Source organism: Myotis daubentonii, chromosome 3, assembly GCF_963259705.1.
Source record: "Myotis daubentonii chromosome 3, mMyoDau2.1, whole genome shotgun sequence".
Lineage (NCBI taxonomy): Eukaryota > Metazoa > Chordata > Mammalia > Chiroptera > Vespertilionidae > Myotis > Myotis daubentonii.
This window is the reverse complement of record NC_081842.1, coordinates 190,196,044-190,212,176: the sequence shown is the minus strand read 5'-3', so window position 1 is coordinate 190,212,176 and position 16,133 is coordinate 190,196,044. Positions and strand designations below refer to the sequence as shown.

The following is a 16,133-nucleotide window of genomic DNA, read 5'->3' as shown; positions in this document are numbered from 1 at the left end:
TGTACCCACCCCACCCCCCACATTGGGGATGGAGCCTGCAACCCAGGTATATACTCTGACTGGGAATTGAACTGTGACCCCCTGGTTCATGGGTCGAGGCTCAACCACTGAGCCACGTTGGCCAGGCAAATCCTTACTCATTTTAGAGGTGAGGAAGCTGAGACTGCCTCCACTCAACATCTCTGTACCGTCCCAGGCCCTCTGGTCTGGATAAGAGCTAAGACAATCATGGTCCTTTCACATAAACCCTGACACCAAGATGTCAGAGACTGAGAAGGGCTGGACTTGCAGTTTGGGACTGGGAGTTTATCAGGGCAGCACTGTGGGTTCACTGTTCCCACAGGCCACCCTTTCACCAAGGGTGTCAGTGACCACATCACCATAGCCACTGGGACTCCTCAGACCTTCTCATGCCAGGGCCACTGAAAACCTAAGACTTGAAACTATGTGAGCCAGAATTATAGGAGAAGAGGGGAGGGGGCAAAGGACTGGCTGCACACTCCCTCCCCCTGAACCCCTCCATTCCGGTCTCTCCTGGGCCTCAAGGCTGACCCCAGAAAACCCAGACACTTCTATCACAGCCTAGTCCACTGTTGCCTGGAAGAGCAGCATCCCAGCATCTCCGCCTTTCACTGGCCGTCAGCAGGTGCCAATTATTAGACACACCTCATCTTTACTAGTTCACTGTTTTTTAAAATTGATGCGCGGTTATCTACTATGTTATTTCGTTCATTCACAAAACACCTTCACCTCTGTGGTTTTCATTGGCCCCGTGAGGTCTATCAGGTAAGGATCACTATCCCTACTTGCCAGGTAAGGCAAAGAAGGCACAGAGAGGGGAGAACTTTGCTCAAGGTCACTGACACCCTTTGGAAGTGGCAGACTAAGACTTAAGACTTCTATAAGGTTCCTCTGTATTCTGCTGTCTACCAACCATCAGGACCACGCGTATTCACCGTAAACTCAGACTGAGCTAGGTGCTGGGGAAAACCCTTGGTCCTTGTCTCCATGGAACTCCTAGGCTATCCAGGAAAATAACTCATGCATGCATGTGGAGACTTACTCTGTTCCTGGTGGTACCCCATCTGACAGATGGGGAAATGGAAGTTTCAGGATTGTTAAGCAGCTTATCCCAGTAAATGGTAGAACCAGGATTGAATCAAGTCTCCTCTTTCCAAATTCAATGCTATTTTTACCATAATGAACATGTGCCAGGTGTAAAAGAATGTGGACCTGAGAGTGAGGGCTATAGAAATCCAGAGGGAAAAAAGAAACAATCTATTCACTCAGCAAACATTTAATCATGAGCAAGATTGGTGCCTGGTGCTTGGGACACAAAGTCTAAGTCCTGGTCTCATTTCTCAAGGAACTCAGTCTAGCAGAAGATTCAACCCTGCACTGAAGTGACCAGGATGCTGAGGCAGCACAGAAGAGGGGAGCAACAGGTCAGGGGCTTAGAGAAGGTTCCTCAGAGGAGGGGGTCATAAATGAGGCATTGCTCCCTAGCTTCTTGGAAGCCATCAGTGGCTCCCCAATGCCCTCAGGATGGCATAGTATTCCAACTCCTTCATTTGGTATACGAGATTTTCATAATGAGGCCATGCTCAACTCTTAGCCTCCTACCTCTATTGCCTGTTAATCCCTTCTCTGGCCCTTCCTCTGGTCTTGGGTTGGGTGGTGGTCCTCTTTAGGAAGCCTGGCACCCCATACCACCCCAAACCTGTTAGGTGCTCCTCCTCTGTACTGCCACATGTCCTTGTGCACACCATGTCACACTGAGCACTCTGTATTGGCATTGCCTATCTTGTCTTCCTCCTCTACCACAGGAGAAGCAACGTGAGTGCGGACCAAGGTTCCCTGTGCCCACCCCGAGGCCTGGCAATAGAAGCTGTTCAGTGAGTGATACAGTAACAGAGTTCGTCACTCTGGTGCTTCCCTGAGATCCTCTCACTGCACCCAATTACGTCTCTCCCTGCACCAAAGCTTGGTCAGTTTGTCCTCCAAGAAGCCTTCTCAAATGAACTCTCAACAATTCCGCTGCTTCATCACACGTGACATCTACCCAACGCTCATAATCTTCCATTTACTCAATTAAAAAAATATATTTGCTGATGCCTGCTCTGTGAAGGCCTGTGTCATCTGGAGGTGGAGAGAACAAGACCCAGGCTGCACCCTCAGGAAGCTCGGAGCCTGGTAGGGGAGGCAGACATGTGTAGGGACAATGAAGGCAGCATGGCAAGTGTTCGGTTGGACAAGGGGATATCCAGTTGCTGCAGGTGCAAAGGGAGAGAGAGACTAAGTCTGGGGGAAGGTTTCACTTGACTGGAGGCAAGTCAGCAGGGATGCCCAGGTGTGACCTTGAATTGCAGCCTGTGGCTAGGCAATGGTGTTTAGGAAGGAGGTGTTTTGGTCAGATAGGGGTGGAAATGGAGGGTGGTCTGAAGGGAAGAAACTGCAGAAAAGAAAACTAGCCATGAGACTGGTGAGGAGAGTGAGCAAGCAGAACTGCCTGAGGTTTCCCAGGAAAAGAAAGGAATGGCCAAGCCGGTTCCTCCCCCAGGAAACCCCAGGAGCAGCACTAAAGTGAGCAGCTCCAAGTGGAGGGTCCAGCAGGTGTGGGACACAGGACACAGGGCATAGTCACTCTATTTAGAGACACCCTCCCTCCTCCTCCACGCTCCCACCCCACCCCACCCCACCCCACCCCACCCCTCGGGGCCAGCATCCCTCAACAACAGAAAGCCGGCCTCTCTTGAGCTGGTCCCTCCGAATTGGAGACACCGGAGCTCCCCTCCCGGCTGTTCCCCTCCTGGCTGTTCCCTTCCTGGCTGTTCCGGAATTCAGTCCAGGCTCCACTTGCGAGGACCCGCCCATGGGAAAAGGCGCTAGAGATGGAGCCGGGCCTGGGTGCCCGCACTTCGGAACCACTCCATCCCCCAGGGACCTGGTCGCTCACAGCACTCGAGGGACATGCGCTGCCACTTACGCTCACCTGGGAACTGGACATTCCTAATGGGGTGGGGCCGCAGTCGTTCCCTGCTTCCTGTGCAGCGGAGGGGGACCAGCCAAGCAAGGGCAGCGGCACTGGTCCCGAGGCTCTTAGCCCTGGCTCTTAGCTCACAATCCCTGAGAGACAGGGGAGGGGCAGGCGGGCTTTAGCTGGCCAAAGAGGGACCTCAATTTGCTGGGGAGCCCTAGGTCTTGTAGTGAGCGTGGTGCGGCTTGGAGAGATCTGACGGGAGGGGACTATTTTCGGTCATGGCGGGTGTGGGAAGGGTTGGCAGGTGAAGAGAACAGAATGCATGGTGAATGGGAGGCGGACTGGAAGAGAGTTGGGAAGGTAAGCCAAAGGGATGGAAGCTGGGGTCCTAGGATGTAAGGTCCGTGTGGGCAAGGCTTGCACTGTGCGGTGCACTGATGTATCTTTGTGCCCCTAAGAACGTTTAGGCATACAGCAAGTCTCCACCCCCATCCCCACCCCCATATTTGTTGGATAGACAAGCTGAGTAATTTACACCCAGTCCTGAAAATAGTACGTTTTTAAATATATATAATCTTTATTGATTCCAGAGAGGAAGGGAGATGGAGAGAGATATCCATGAGAATCATTGATTGGCTGCCTCCTGCACGCCCCCTACTGGGGATCGAGCCCAAGGGTCCACAGGCTGACGCTCCACTGAGCCAAACCAGCTTAGGGCAGTTACATTTTAAGGAGGAAAGTGACGCGGTCAGGTTGGTTTAGAAAGATTATTCTGGCAGCCAGTGGAGGAAGGCTCTGTAATACTGCATGAGAGACGAGTGCGGGCTGGAGCAATACTGCATTGTTGCGGAAACCGGTTTGGCTCAGTGGATAGAGCATCGGCCTGCGGGCTGAAGGGTCCCAGGTTCGATTCCGGTCAGGGGCATGTGCCTGGGTTGCGGGCACATCCCCGGTGGGGGATGTGCAGGAGGCAGCTGATCGATGTTCCTCTCTCATCGATGTTTCTAGCTCTCTATCTCTTTCCCTTCCTCTCTGTAAAAAATCAATAAAATATATTTTTTAAAAAAAATACTGCATTGTTGGTCAGCAACTAAAGGTAATGGGAAGTAGCCAGACTAGGAGCCAAGGTGAGATGGAATCCCAAGAGTGTGGGAGAGGAATGAGAGGGCGAAGGTAAGAGTCCCTCTAAAGCAGCGGTTCTCAACCTGTGGGTCGCCAACAATGAAAATACATCCTGCATATCAGATATTTACATTACGATTCTTAACAGTAGCAAAATTAGTTATGAAGTAGCAACGAAAATAATTTTATGGTTGGGAGTCACCACAACATGAGGAACTGTATTAAAGGGTCGCGGCATTAGGAAGGTTGAGAACCACTGCAAAGTGACTAGATTTGGCCACTTGGATGAAGAGTGTGCTACAGAAAGAATTTTGTTAATATTGGGTAGGATCCCAGGCACCAGTTCTAACACCTGCCCCACATTCTCCCACTTACCCTGCCACTAAGTTAGAGGGATATGCAAAGAGCAGGGGCGGAGTTAGGAGCTCAAGTGGCACTGCCTCTCCTAGCCACCTGGAGGGGAAAGTCACAGCACAGGATCTAGTGTGTCCTGAGTGGCTATAGCCGCAGGGCACTGTTCAATGTTTTACAGACAGTGTCATCATTTATTAGATTTTCTCAAATGCCCAAGGTATTAGCATTCCCATTCTCCAGAAGAGGAAATAGTGGATTCGTTGATTTTATTGAAGGTTATACCATTAATAATTCGTGAAGCTGAGACCTGAACACAGTCTGACATGAAAGTCAGATCTAAGGTGTCTGAGAAACTAAAAGAAAGAACCAGGATGGAGGCAAGTTCATCCAAGGTGTGCTGCAAGTTCAAGCCAAGGGCCAGATTGACTTCTGTCACTTGTGTTTCTCTTAATTTGTCCATGCCATGTGGTCCATTAAGGTGGTAAATTAAAAACTGTAGCATAATGGTTATAATACTGGCTTTAACTTTTTTTTCTTTTTCTTTTTTTTCTTTTTTGTGGCTTTAACTTTTAACCAAGTTATATTCCAGCACTAACACTGACCAGTTGTGTAAATTTGAACAAGTTACTTTGTTTCATGAACCTATATTCTAGTCCAGTGATGGCGAACCTTTTGAGCTCGGCGTGTCAGAATTTTGAAAAACCCTAACTTAACTCTGGTGACGTGTCACATATAGAAATCTTTTGATATTTGCAACCATAGTAAAACAAAGACTTATATTTTTGATATTTATTTTATATATTTAAATGCCATTTAACAAAGAAAAATCAACCAAAAAAATGAGTTCACATGTCACCTCTGACACACGTGTCATAGGTACGCCATCACTGCTCTAGTCTGTAAAAGCACTTAGCACAGAGTAAAAGCTCTATTATTATTATTATTATTATTATTACATGATCATGCATTTGTTAGCTGAAACTTCCCCAAGGCTTCCTTCAGAAGAGGGAGAAAAGCAGGAGTAGCTAAGAAAGCCCCTTTTCTCCATCTTCCAGAAGTTTCTAGTTTCTTCCCATTCTGGATCTCACAGGAAGTAAAGGACAAGAATAGTAAGGTTAGACAATCTACTTTTGTGATAATATGGTAGCCACTAGCCATATCTGGCTCTTTAGCACTTAAAATATGACTAGTCCAAATAGAGACATGCTAAATACACACCTGAGTTTAAATATTGTTTAACAAAATAAAATAACTAATATTTTTTAGAATTATCTATTGAAATGTTAATATTTTGCATATACTGGGTTAGTACAATGTATTATTAAAGTTAATTTCACCTGTTTCTGTTTTTTTAATGTAGCTACCAAAAATTTTAAAACCACACATGTGGCTCATATTGTATTTCTTCTAGCTACATTGACTGAGATCCTCTGCAGGATATAAATAAAGGCAGAGCTCCAGATGTCCACCTATTCATCCATTCATTATTAGAGTATTTATTATGTGCCAGGCACTATTTTAGGTGCTAGGGATATAGCAGTAAACAAGGCAGACGCCATTTCTGTCCTATTGGAAAAGGCAACCAATAAGGTCTGGTCGTGATAAGGGCTATGGAAAACAAAGCAGTCAGAGTGATTTTGACATGAGAGCTGGTATTTCTGATAGGGTCATCTGTGAAGTAGTATTTGAGCAGGACCTAAATGATGAGAAGATGCAAACCATGCAAAGATCTTGGAGGATATTCCAGGCAGATGGAACAGTAAATGTAAAGGGTCTGAAGCAGGAACAAGCTTGGTGTGTTAGGACGGGAATGTTAGCAGGAACATGGTGAATACTGACAGTGGCAAATCACATAACACCTTGGCAAAAAGTTTAGATTGTATTCTAAGTATAATGAGAAATTGTTGGGTTATTCTTATATAGAGGTGTTGTGACCTGCTTTATAATTTTCAATGATGATGCAGACAGTCTCTGTGGAGACAGAATGAAGGGTGAGAATAAAGGTGGGGAGCCAAGGATACTGCATTAGTGTAGGCCAGAAATGTTGGTGTTGTGGATGAAGAGGGTAGTGGTGAAGGTGGTCTGAAGCAGTCAGATTTGGGATGTATTTTAAAGACAGAGCTAAGATGACTTGCTGATTGGTGTGGAAAGAACAAATGAAATCAAGGATGACTTAGGTTTTTGGCCTAATATGCAGAGAAAACTGGTGATGAAACAGGTTTTTGGAGAGAACTCAAGACTTCCACTTTGGACATGGTTAAGTTTGTAATGATGTCAAATAAGGCTCTTGCATAAACAGTCTGTGTGAAATTTGAGGGAGAGATCAGGGCTAGACCTGCATGTCAGTCAGCAGCATATGGTGGTATTTAAAGTCAAGGGGATGGATTAGAGAGAAAGTCAACAGGGCCAAGGGCTTGGCCCAGAGCAGTTAAAAATGTGCCAGGACTGGTCAAGGGCATGGACCTTGGTTGCGGGCACATCCCCAATGGGGAGTGTGCAGGAGGCAGCTGATCGATGTTTCTCTCTCATCGATCTTTCTAACTCTCTATCCCTCTCCCTTCCTCTCTGTAAAAAATCAATAAAATATATATTTTTTTAAAAAAATGTGCCAGGAGCTGAAAAGGCGGAATTGGTGAAGTAGGAGAAAAAGCAGATATTGTAATTCCAAATCAAAATGAAGGGAAAAAACCTTTCAAGCAGCGAGTGCACAACTGAATCAAATGCTGCTTAAGACTACAAAGGCCTAATTGCTCTAGGCCAGTGATGGCGAACCTTTTGAGCTCAGCATGTCAGCATTTTGAAAAACCCTAACTTAACCCTTTGCAGTCGTTTGTCTACTCTCAGCTACCAAAGCTTTTTTACCGTTCCGGTCGTACGTCTGCTCTCAGCCACCACAGCAAGGAACCATATGAATCTTAACTCTATTCATTCATGTATCAGTTCATAATTTCTCTGAAAGCTCTTAAGTGTCTAAGCGACCTTGTCACGAACCAAAACATTGCCCCGACATATCGGAGATATCGAAACTCAATATAAACAAACGCGGTCGTTCCACACTCGCCATGCAAAACACCGTGGCGAGTCAGTCTCCTTTTGAGAGTGGAGAAATCGACAAGCTTCGGAGATACTTCGCAGAATTTCAAATAAAGCTTTACAAATTACGTTTAACTGTAATTAGGCATTCTCGCTTGTTAAGATATTTCAAAATAATACTCCAAAATGGCAAAAAGAAAGTTACCGAAAGAAGTGTACTTCGATTCTCAAAGTAACGATGAAGAGTTTTATTTTGGCACCTTGAATACTGACTCTGACGTAGAAAGTGATAATGTTTGTAGTGATTCTACTAGTAGTGACGTAGTTCCAAAAAAGAATTAATAAATCTTGTTTAGCCTTCATAATCTTACATGTTATGTATCACTGCTCTTTCAATGGAAATTAATTCCGGCCAGTACGACACCCATGTCCAAATTTAATATGACCGCAAAGGGTTAACTCTGGTGCCATGTCACATATAGAAATCTTTTGATATTTGCAACCATAGTAAAACAAAGACTAATATTTTTGATATTTATTTTATATATTTAAATGCCATTTAACAAAGAAAATTCAACCAAAAAAAATGAGTTCGCGTGTCACCTCCGACACACGTGTCATAGGTTCCCCATCACTGCTCTAGGCACTTAGGAGCTCCGTCTTCCCAAGCTCCGACTCCTTAATAAACACTATCTTGTGAGGGGGGGGGGGGTGCTCCATTGCTTATGAGTTGTGTGGCCTTAGGTAAGATCAAGCTGATCTTTGCAGAATGGATTGACGAGGGGATAGAAGAAAGTTGCCATGTTGGGAAGATCCATGTAGCAAGGATCTAAGGGCAGACTCAGTGAGTTGAGAGGCTGACCCTCCCAAAATCTGGCCATTGTGCTTTCTCAGGTTCTCCAGTCACTCTAGCAAGGCAGAATGAGCAGAGAGGGCAAGTCAAACCTCACCAATAGCGCAAAAATACCAGAATCACACACACTAGTGCAGTCAAGCCAAGTTGTTTATCATCCTCCATTACACAACATTCTTGTTCCCTGATGGATTTATTATTATTATTATTTTAAATATATTTTTATTGATTTCAGAGAAGAAGGGAGAGGAACAAATAGAAACATCAATGATGAGAGAGAATCATAGACCCGCTGCCTCCTGCATGCCCCACATTGGGGATCAAGCCCGTAACCCAGGCGTGTGTCGACTGAGAATCGAACCATGACTTCCTGGTTCATAGGGGACACTCAACCACTGAGCCACACCGGCCGAGCTCCCTGATGAATCTGAAGCTTGACTGCACCAACTGTTAAAGTAGACTAAACCCAATCTTAAACACTAGTTACCAAAAAAATTAAAACCAGTCCCCTATGGAAATCCTTGCCAACCTTTTTATGGGAAGAAAAACTCTTCTTTCTCTAATGCTCTGACTTAGGACAAGAGAGGGAGACAAAGGAGAAGGAAAGTACACTAGCCAGTATGCTGAAACTGACTGGGTGGGTATCTGTGACCCAGAGAGGATCCCAAAAAAGATTGAGGTGACTCATTACCATCCCAACTAAAACTAATAATGACAGCATTACAATCACATAGGGTCTCCTTCCGAAAAGTTCATGATTCACTTACACATCCTCAATTCTCCCGCCACCCCCATCAAGGCAGAGAATGGGGGCAACAAGGAGGTGACAGGTCCTTGCCGTGAGAGCTGTGTGTCAGAGTCCATTTTCAGTGAGTCAGTCCCTGGAAGTTGGGGTCAGGCGTTGGAGGCAGGGCCATTGGCTGGTTTAGCAATTTGTCCACTATGCTGATTTTAGCATCTTGCTTCTCCATGTCCTCATAGGGAGTCCAGGACAAGTCATGCTGTAGCTTGTAGGCACCAATGAAGTCATGTGGACAACTCGTTCCCCATTCCTAGAGAAGGCAAAGGAGTCAGTTCTGATTAGGATAAGATGTAAAGACATTTCCTAATTATGCCACAAATTTCTTTTTAGGCTTTTCACTTCAAACCAGTCAGAATCATCCTGGAAAGTCTAACATTACACATTACGGATTCCTCCCTTTGCAGACATAATGGCTGTGAAATAATTTAAGCACATGTATGTTTTTCAGAATCATATAGGGCTCACACCACCTCCCATTTTCTGGGAAACCATTTACCAATCCCTATGCCTACATTTTCACACACATGCCAAGAATTTCTCAAACATTAAGAGTAGACTTTTTGTGCAAAAATAAATGTTCTTACCTTTGGAGAAATAATAGAAAAATACTGCTGACCACTCTCCCGTTGATAAAGGTAGTAAATGTTGCCAGGTTTTTTCACTATATTACAAGCTATGTGGTGCAAGTCAGCATCTCTGCGAGCATCTTCTAATACCTAAGAACCACAGAGAGGTAACAAGTTAGGTATCGGAGGTAACAGGCACTCATATTCAGTGATCCTCCCAATTAAAATCCCAATTAATATTTATGATCTTGCTTCCTCCCCCATAACAAAAAGTCACTGCTGGGATCAGATGATTCTGCAGAGATAAAAATTAGACTATAATTTTACTGTGCTGTAAAAATTCCTTTAGAAGAAATATATTTCAAAATGTTAAGCATTAGTGGCTTTGAGAGATTTTTGTATTTCTTTCCTACTTTTCTGTAGTAAGTACATTGCTTGTATAACTGAAAACGTATTTTCCCATCAAAATGCTTTATCTCATTGAACTTTCTCCTAGTGAAAAAACTTAGATTATACGTAACCTCTTGGACTTATTTATTTTGCTCAATACCTCTATATTTCTAGAAGGTACTGAAGACAAGCTACATGATCATAAGCAAGTTCAGTCAATCCTATGAACTAAATGAGGGAAATGAAGTCCTGCCTAAAAGCCATGACTTACCTTCCTGGCTTGTTCTTGCAAATGCTGGATTTGCTCAGCTATCACTGTTAGCTTGTTGGTGGCATTTGCCCGGACGAATTCATCAGCCTAAAGGTGAGAGAAACTGAACTGTGGGTCGAAAAAGGGTCAGACTTATGATGCTCTTATTTAGATCTTAATTATGAAGAGTTGCATCAACATCTTCATTTATGCCTAAAATATTTTTCCCAACCTCACCATTCCCCCATGAGTTCTCATTCACCTCAATAGCACTGCTAATGAGAAGCCAACCCTGACATGACCCCACACCACAGAATTAAGTGCTCTTTTCTACTTCCCATAGCTTTCTACCCTTTTCACTCTGTTCTAATCACACTGAACTTCTTTGGTCCACCAACATACCTGATCTCTCTTGCTACCAAATATACTGATTATGGATATTTGATTCCATCTAATACATCCCTCTACCCCCACTAACCCTGCTTATTCCTTAGGTCTCCATTTATCTTCTCATGTTTAAACATTTCTAAAATCAGGGCTGGGTTTTCAATGAAAATCCAGACATGTATGATATGGCTCTTATTACCTGTTATATAAGAATCTAGCTATATACAGAGTATCTATTCATCTGATCAATACCTCAATTGAACTTATATTTACATTCATAATTGTTATTTAAAATGTTTATGGTATAGACCTGAAACAAAGTTATAATGTACACATAAGACTGCCTGTCATGTGCTAGAAAATGTGTGAAAGCAAGGGAAATTGTTTCAAATAAATAAATTTGAAAGTTAGGAGAGATGGTGTGACTAATTAATGTATTGGGAAGGATTATCACTCAGGCATCAGAAATCTGTCAAAAGCTTCCAGCTTATGTTCAAGAAAAGCTGATTAATTTCCAGTGGCATACAATTAAATTAAGAAAAAGAAATTAGGAGGCTAAACTTGAATTTGAACTAAAGAATAATAACAGAATTTGCTAGTTAGTTGAGAGAGCTTAAGGTAAAAGTCAGGTATAAGCCAGTGTTATGAGTGAACAGAAACAATTGAATAAGTTGAGTCAATCATTTATCTGTTCCACAAATATATATTTAGTAACTACTGTGTGTCAAACACCATGCTAAGCACTGGATGCATTGACAAACATGAGAGAGAGGTCCCTACCTTCGTCAAGATTACACCATCTCTCCTAGCTTTCAAATCTAATGCAATCGTCCTTTAGAATATAAAACAAGTTGCATATGTAATTTTAAATTGTCTTGTAGCTGTGTTAAAAGTAACTAAACTTAATTCTAATAACATTTTATTTAACCAATATATCAAAAGCTTATCATTTCAACATTCATTAATATTTTAAAAATTGTTAATAAGCCCTAACCAGTTTGGCTCAGTGGATAGGGCATTGGCCTGCAGACTGAAGGGTCCCAGGTTCGATTCTGGTCAAGGGCATGTGCCTTGGTTGCGGGCACATCCCCAATGGGGAGTGTGCAGGAGACCACTGATTGATGTTTCTCTCTCATCGATATTTCTAACTCTCTATCCCTCTCCCTTCCTCTCTGTTAAAGAATCAATAAAATATATTTTTTTAAAAAATTGTTAATAAGCCTGGCTGGCATGGCTCAGTGGTTGAGCATTGTCTACCTATGGACCAGGAAGTCACAGTCTGATTCCCGGTCAGGGCACATGCCCAGGTTGCGGGCTCCATCCCCAGTGTGGGGCATGCAGGAGGCAGCTGATCAATGATTCTCTCTCATCATTGATATTTCTCTCTCTCTCCCTCTCCCTTCCTCTCTGAAATAAAAATATATTTTAAAAATAATAAAATAAAAATTGTTAGTAAGATATTTTATATTTTATATTTTATATTAAGTTTATATTTTATACTCACAGCACCTATCAATTTGGATGCTAAATTTTCATTGGAAATACTTGATCTATATTTGGACTTCATAAAGTTTACAGCTGAGTTAATTCACATACTCAAATTGTTCCAAATATACTTATGGGTAAAAGTTTCCAATAACTATCAGGTTTTTAAATTAAGTTAAGTAATATTACATAAAATTTAAAATTTAGTTTCTCAGTTGCACTAACCATAAAATCCAAGTCCTCAACAGCCATTATATAGCTAGTAGCTACCATATTATACAGCACAGCCCTGTAGTGAGTAATACAGACAGCAGAAAGAAAATTAAAGGTAATATTACACGTACTTAGAATAATGATGCACTATTATGAAGGAAACAACCATAGTCATGTGATAGAAGCAGATCAAAGAAAACAAATGAAATAACTGGTTTAATAACAGGGAGTGGTGAGGACTGCAGGAATTGGAACGTATGTGTAGAGGCACTCATTAATAATTTAGATGGGGTAGGATATAGCCTTCTACAGACAAAAGGCCTCACTCAGGATGTGACATTGTCTTGGATCTGAATGAAAGAGCCAGGCATGCAAAAAACTGGCTAAGCTTCCAGGCATTTCTGAAGCCAGTGCAGCTGAAGAGTAGTTAGTGGGGGTGGGAATGGGAGGGTGAAAAAGAGGGCAGGGACCAGATCATGGCCCAGGACAAAAGAATTTTCATTTTGTTCCAAGGACAATGAGGTACCTTATGGCCAGTGACAGAGTAGCTGGTTTCTAGAACTAAAGTAGTTCATTTTTCTTAAGGTGGTGGCAGCAAATCTGTTCCTTGTAACATAAGAGCCTAATTAAAACAGAAATGAGAGTACCCATAATTACTAAGCACAAACTCTGGCCCCAATCATTCTAAGGCCCTTTACATATATTATGATTTAATTCTCGTAACGTCTTATGAAGTTGGATATGACAACTTCACTTTCTCATTTTAGGAATCAGACGCAGAAAGGTGAAACAACCTGTCCAAGATTTCACAGCTAATAGCAGTTGAAGATTTGAACACAGATCAGTCTGATTACAAATTTCAGAGCTTTCTAAACACATATTAATACTTAAAAGGCACGTCAGAGGTCACTCCTGCTGGAAAGTACATTTCAGTACACAGGCAGTAAATATTCTTGATTCAATTTGTTTGTCTCTAGTGTTTTTGTTTCAGCTTCTCAAACAATGATAATGTGGGGGAAATGGAGGCAGCACAATAATGCATCCTTTATATCTCACTAAACTATAGGCTGAAGAACAAAAACTATATTCCTTCTTTCTCTGTTTCAGGACATTGTAATAAACATGATGGTTACTCAGTAACCCATGAAAATGTTTGCCTAAAATTTGGCCCTGGAAGCCTCCCTCCCACTAAGAGTGATCTGATTAAACAGACACATGACATTCTTCTAATCCATAAAAGTTATACTTTGCTCCCTACCTGTCTAGAAAAGAGAAGGCACAAGGTTTGAACCAAAGGGGCTTTCCTAAACATCTGAATATTTCTTAATTAAAAAAAAAAAAATTTAAAACCCTGAAGTACAGAGATGTTTACACTGAGGGAATTTGAGCCCATTATTATATACAAAGACCTTTGAACATAATCAAGGCCAAATGGATATTATAACTTTACTAGAAGCCCGGTGCACGAAATTTGGGGAGGGAGAGGGCCTCAGCTCGGCCTGCACCCTCTTGCAGTCTGGGAGCCCTGGGGGGTTGGGGGGGGATGTCCGACAATCGGACATCCTTAGCGCTGCCACGGAAGCAGGAGAGGCTCCCGCCACCACAGCTAAGCTCATCAGCTGTGAGCCCAGCTTCTGGCTGAGCGCTGCTCCCCCTGTGGGAGTGCACTGACCACCAGGGGGCAGTCCTGCATTGAGCATCTGCCCCGTGGTGGTCAGTGCATGTCATAGCAACTGGTCATTCCCCTGTTCAGTCGATTTGCGTATTAGCCTTTTATTATATAGGATTGTTGTTATTTATTAATCCTCACCTGAGGATATTTTTCCCATTGACTTTTAGAGGGGGAAAGAAAGAGAAGGAAGAGAGAGAAACATCGATGTGAGAGAGACACATTAATTGGTTGCTGCCTCCCACACGTGCCCCCACCTACTGGGGAATGGTGCCCTTGACAAGGAATGGAGCCCGGGACCCTTTGGTGAGTGGGCTGAGGCTCTACCACTGAGCCACACCAGTCTTTGGTTTTTATTTGTTTACTCCTCACCTGAGGATATGTTGTTGTTTTAGTATATTGTTACTGATTTCAGAGAGGAAGGGAGAGTAAGAGAGAGATAAAAACATCAATGATGATAAAAAGAAAGAAAGAAACATCCATGAGAGAGAATCATTGACCAGCTGCCTCCTGCATGTCCCCTACTGAGGATCGAGCCCACAACTCGGGCATGTATGTGCCCTTGACCGGAATCGAACCCGAGACTCTTCAGTCCGCAGGCTGGCGCTCTATCCACTGAGCAAAACCAGCTAGGACCTGAGGATATGGGGAGGGAAGAATAAGGAGAGAGAGAGAGAGAGAGAGAGAGAGAGAGAGAGAGAGAGAGAGAGAGAGAGAGAGACATTGATGTGACAGATATTTGTCTCCCATCTCCCCCTGGACCGGAGGTCAAACCCACAACCTTTTGGTGTAGGAGACCACTCTCCAACCAACTGAGACAGCGGCCAGGGCACTATCATAAGCTTTAAAGCAGCAGGGCCGGCCCAGTACAAACTGAAGGAAGGAGGTTCTACAGCTGCAAGTCTCCGTAAGAGAGTAGATGGAATTTGGTTTTTCAGAGCTTTGGACCTCGGAGCTCTCCCAGTCTAAACTCTGCATCTTATAAGGAAGCTGAGGTCCACAGAAAAGTAATTTGCCTCAAGTCATATCAAAAGTGGGATTCAAACTCATGTGTCTAAATTCCAGTGCTTTTTCCGACTTCACATTCCCTCCTGATTTTACTCTTTAGCAATCAGTCTACGCACTGGGCTTGTAGGACAGAGGACGAACTTAGAGTCGTTGTCCTTTTAGATGTTCAGTTCTAAAAGCTCTCAGGTCACAGATAAAAGATCTTATGGGGAAACGGTTTTAAGCGGACTATGCATCGCTGCAGAACCTGCATGACAGTGTTCTTGAAACTCCCCAGGGAACTTCTCAAGTGTCAAATGAGAAGAACAACTTCGTACTGCCTACCTCACAGGTGGTCCTAAGGCCCAATGAAATAATTAATGAACACGGACAGTGCTGCGCAAACCTTCCCGCGAGGGGAGATGACGGGCACGCAAGCTGCAGCTGAACGAGCCTTTGGTCTCAGAGTTCGAGACCAGACCCGCAGTGACAATCCGGTTTTCCTGTGTGTAAGACGGAGACAAGCACATGGCTACCCCACACTAAGTGGTGGTGGGGTCCGAGTCGTAAGACGCAGGACCAACAGTGAAGGAACATGGTTACTGCCGATCCCGGCCGCGACTCCTCACCTTCTGTACTTGCTCTGCGAGCGCCACGAGGTCTAAAGGGTCCCCGGCCCGGTGGGTGTGGTACGGGCTCACCAGGGCCAGGCCGCCGGGGTTCGGGGTGAGCTCCACCAGGGCTCCTGCGACACACACCCGGGAACACAGGCCGTGAGCGCCCGCCCTCGGCCTCCCGCGGAGCCCGGCAGACCAGCTGCCCCGTGAGGGCCTCTCTGCCCCTTCTGACTCCCGCCCCGCATACCTCCCCGATCTGTCGCCGAACGAACTTGGTTTTCAGGGACTCCCTCACTCCGCCCGGGCGTCGCTGCGTCCTCCATGACAGCAGCTAACCTTCCCCACCTCCACTGGCCTGCGGCGGAAGAGTATGCGCACAAAAGCCCGTGGGCGGAGCTTCCGTGGTCCCTGGCCAATGGCGTCCG

At 44.2% G+C, this 16,133-nt stretch overlaps 1 protein-coding gene across 1 annotated transcript; it reads right to left on the bottom strand.

Annotated features, from left to right (window-relative positions):
• Window positions 1-8,474: 8,474 nt before the first annotated feature.
• On the bottom strand, window positions 8,475-16,101 carry C3H1orf50 (chromosome 3 C1orf50 homolog). The gene is made up of 5 exons (XM_059689811.1): window positions 15,956-16,101; window positions 15,721-15,836; window positions 10,372-10,458; window positions 9,729-9,860; window positions 8,475-9,394 (listed from the first exon to the last, which is right to left on the bottom strand). The coding sequence occupies exons 1-5, from the start codon at window positions 16,029-16,031 to the stop codon at window positions 9,209-9,211; spliced, it is 597 nt and encodes a 198-aa protein (XP_059545794.1). The 5' UTR covers window positions 16,032-16,101; the 3' UTR covers window positions 8,475-9,208.
• Window positions 16,102-16,133: the final 32 nt, after the last annotated feature.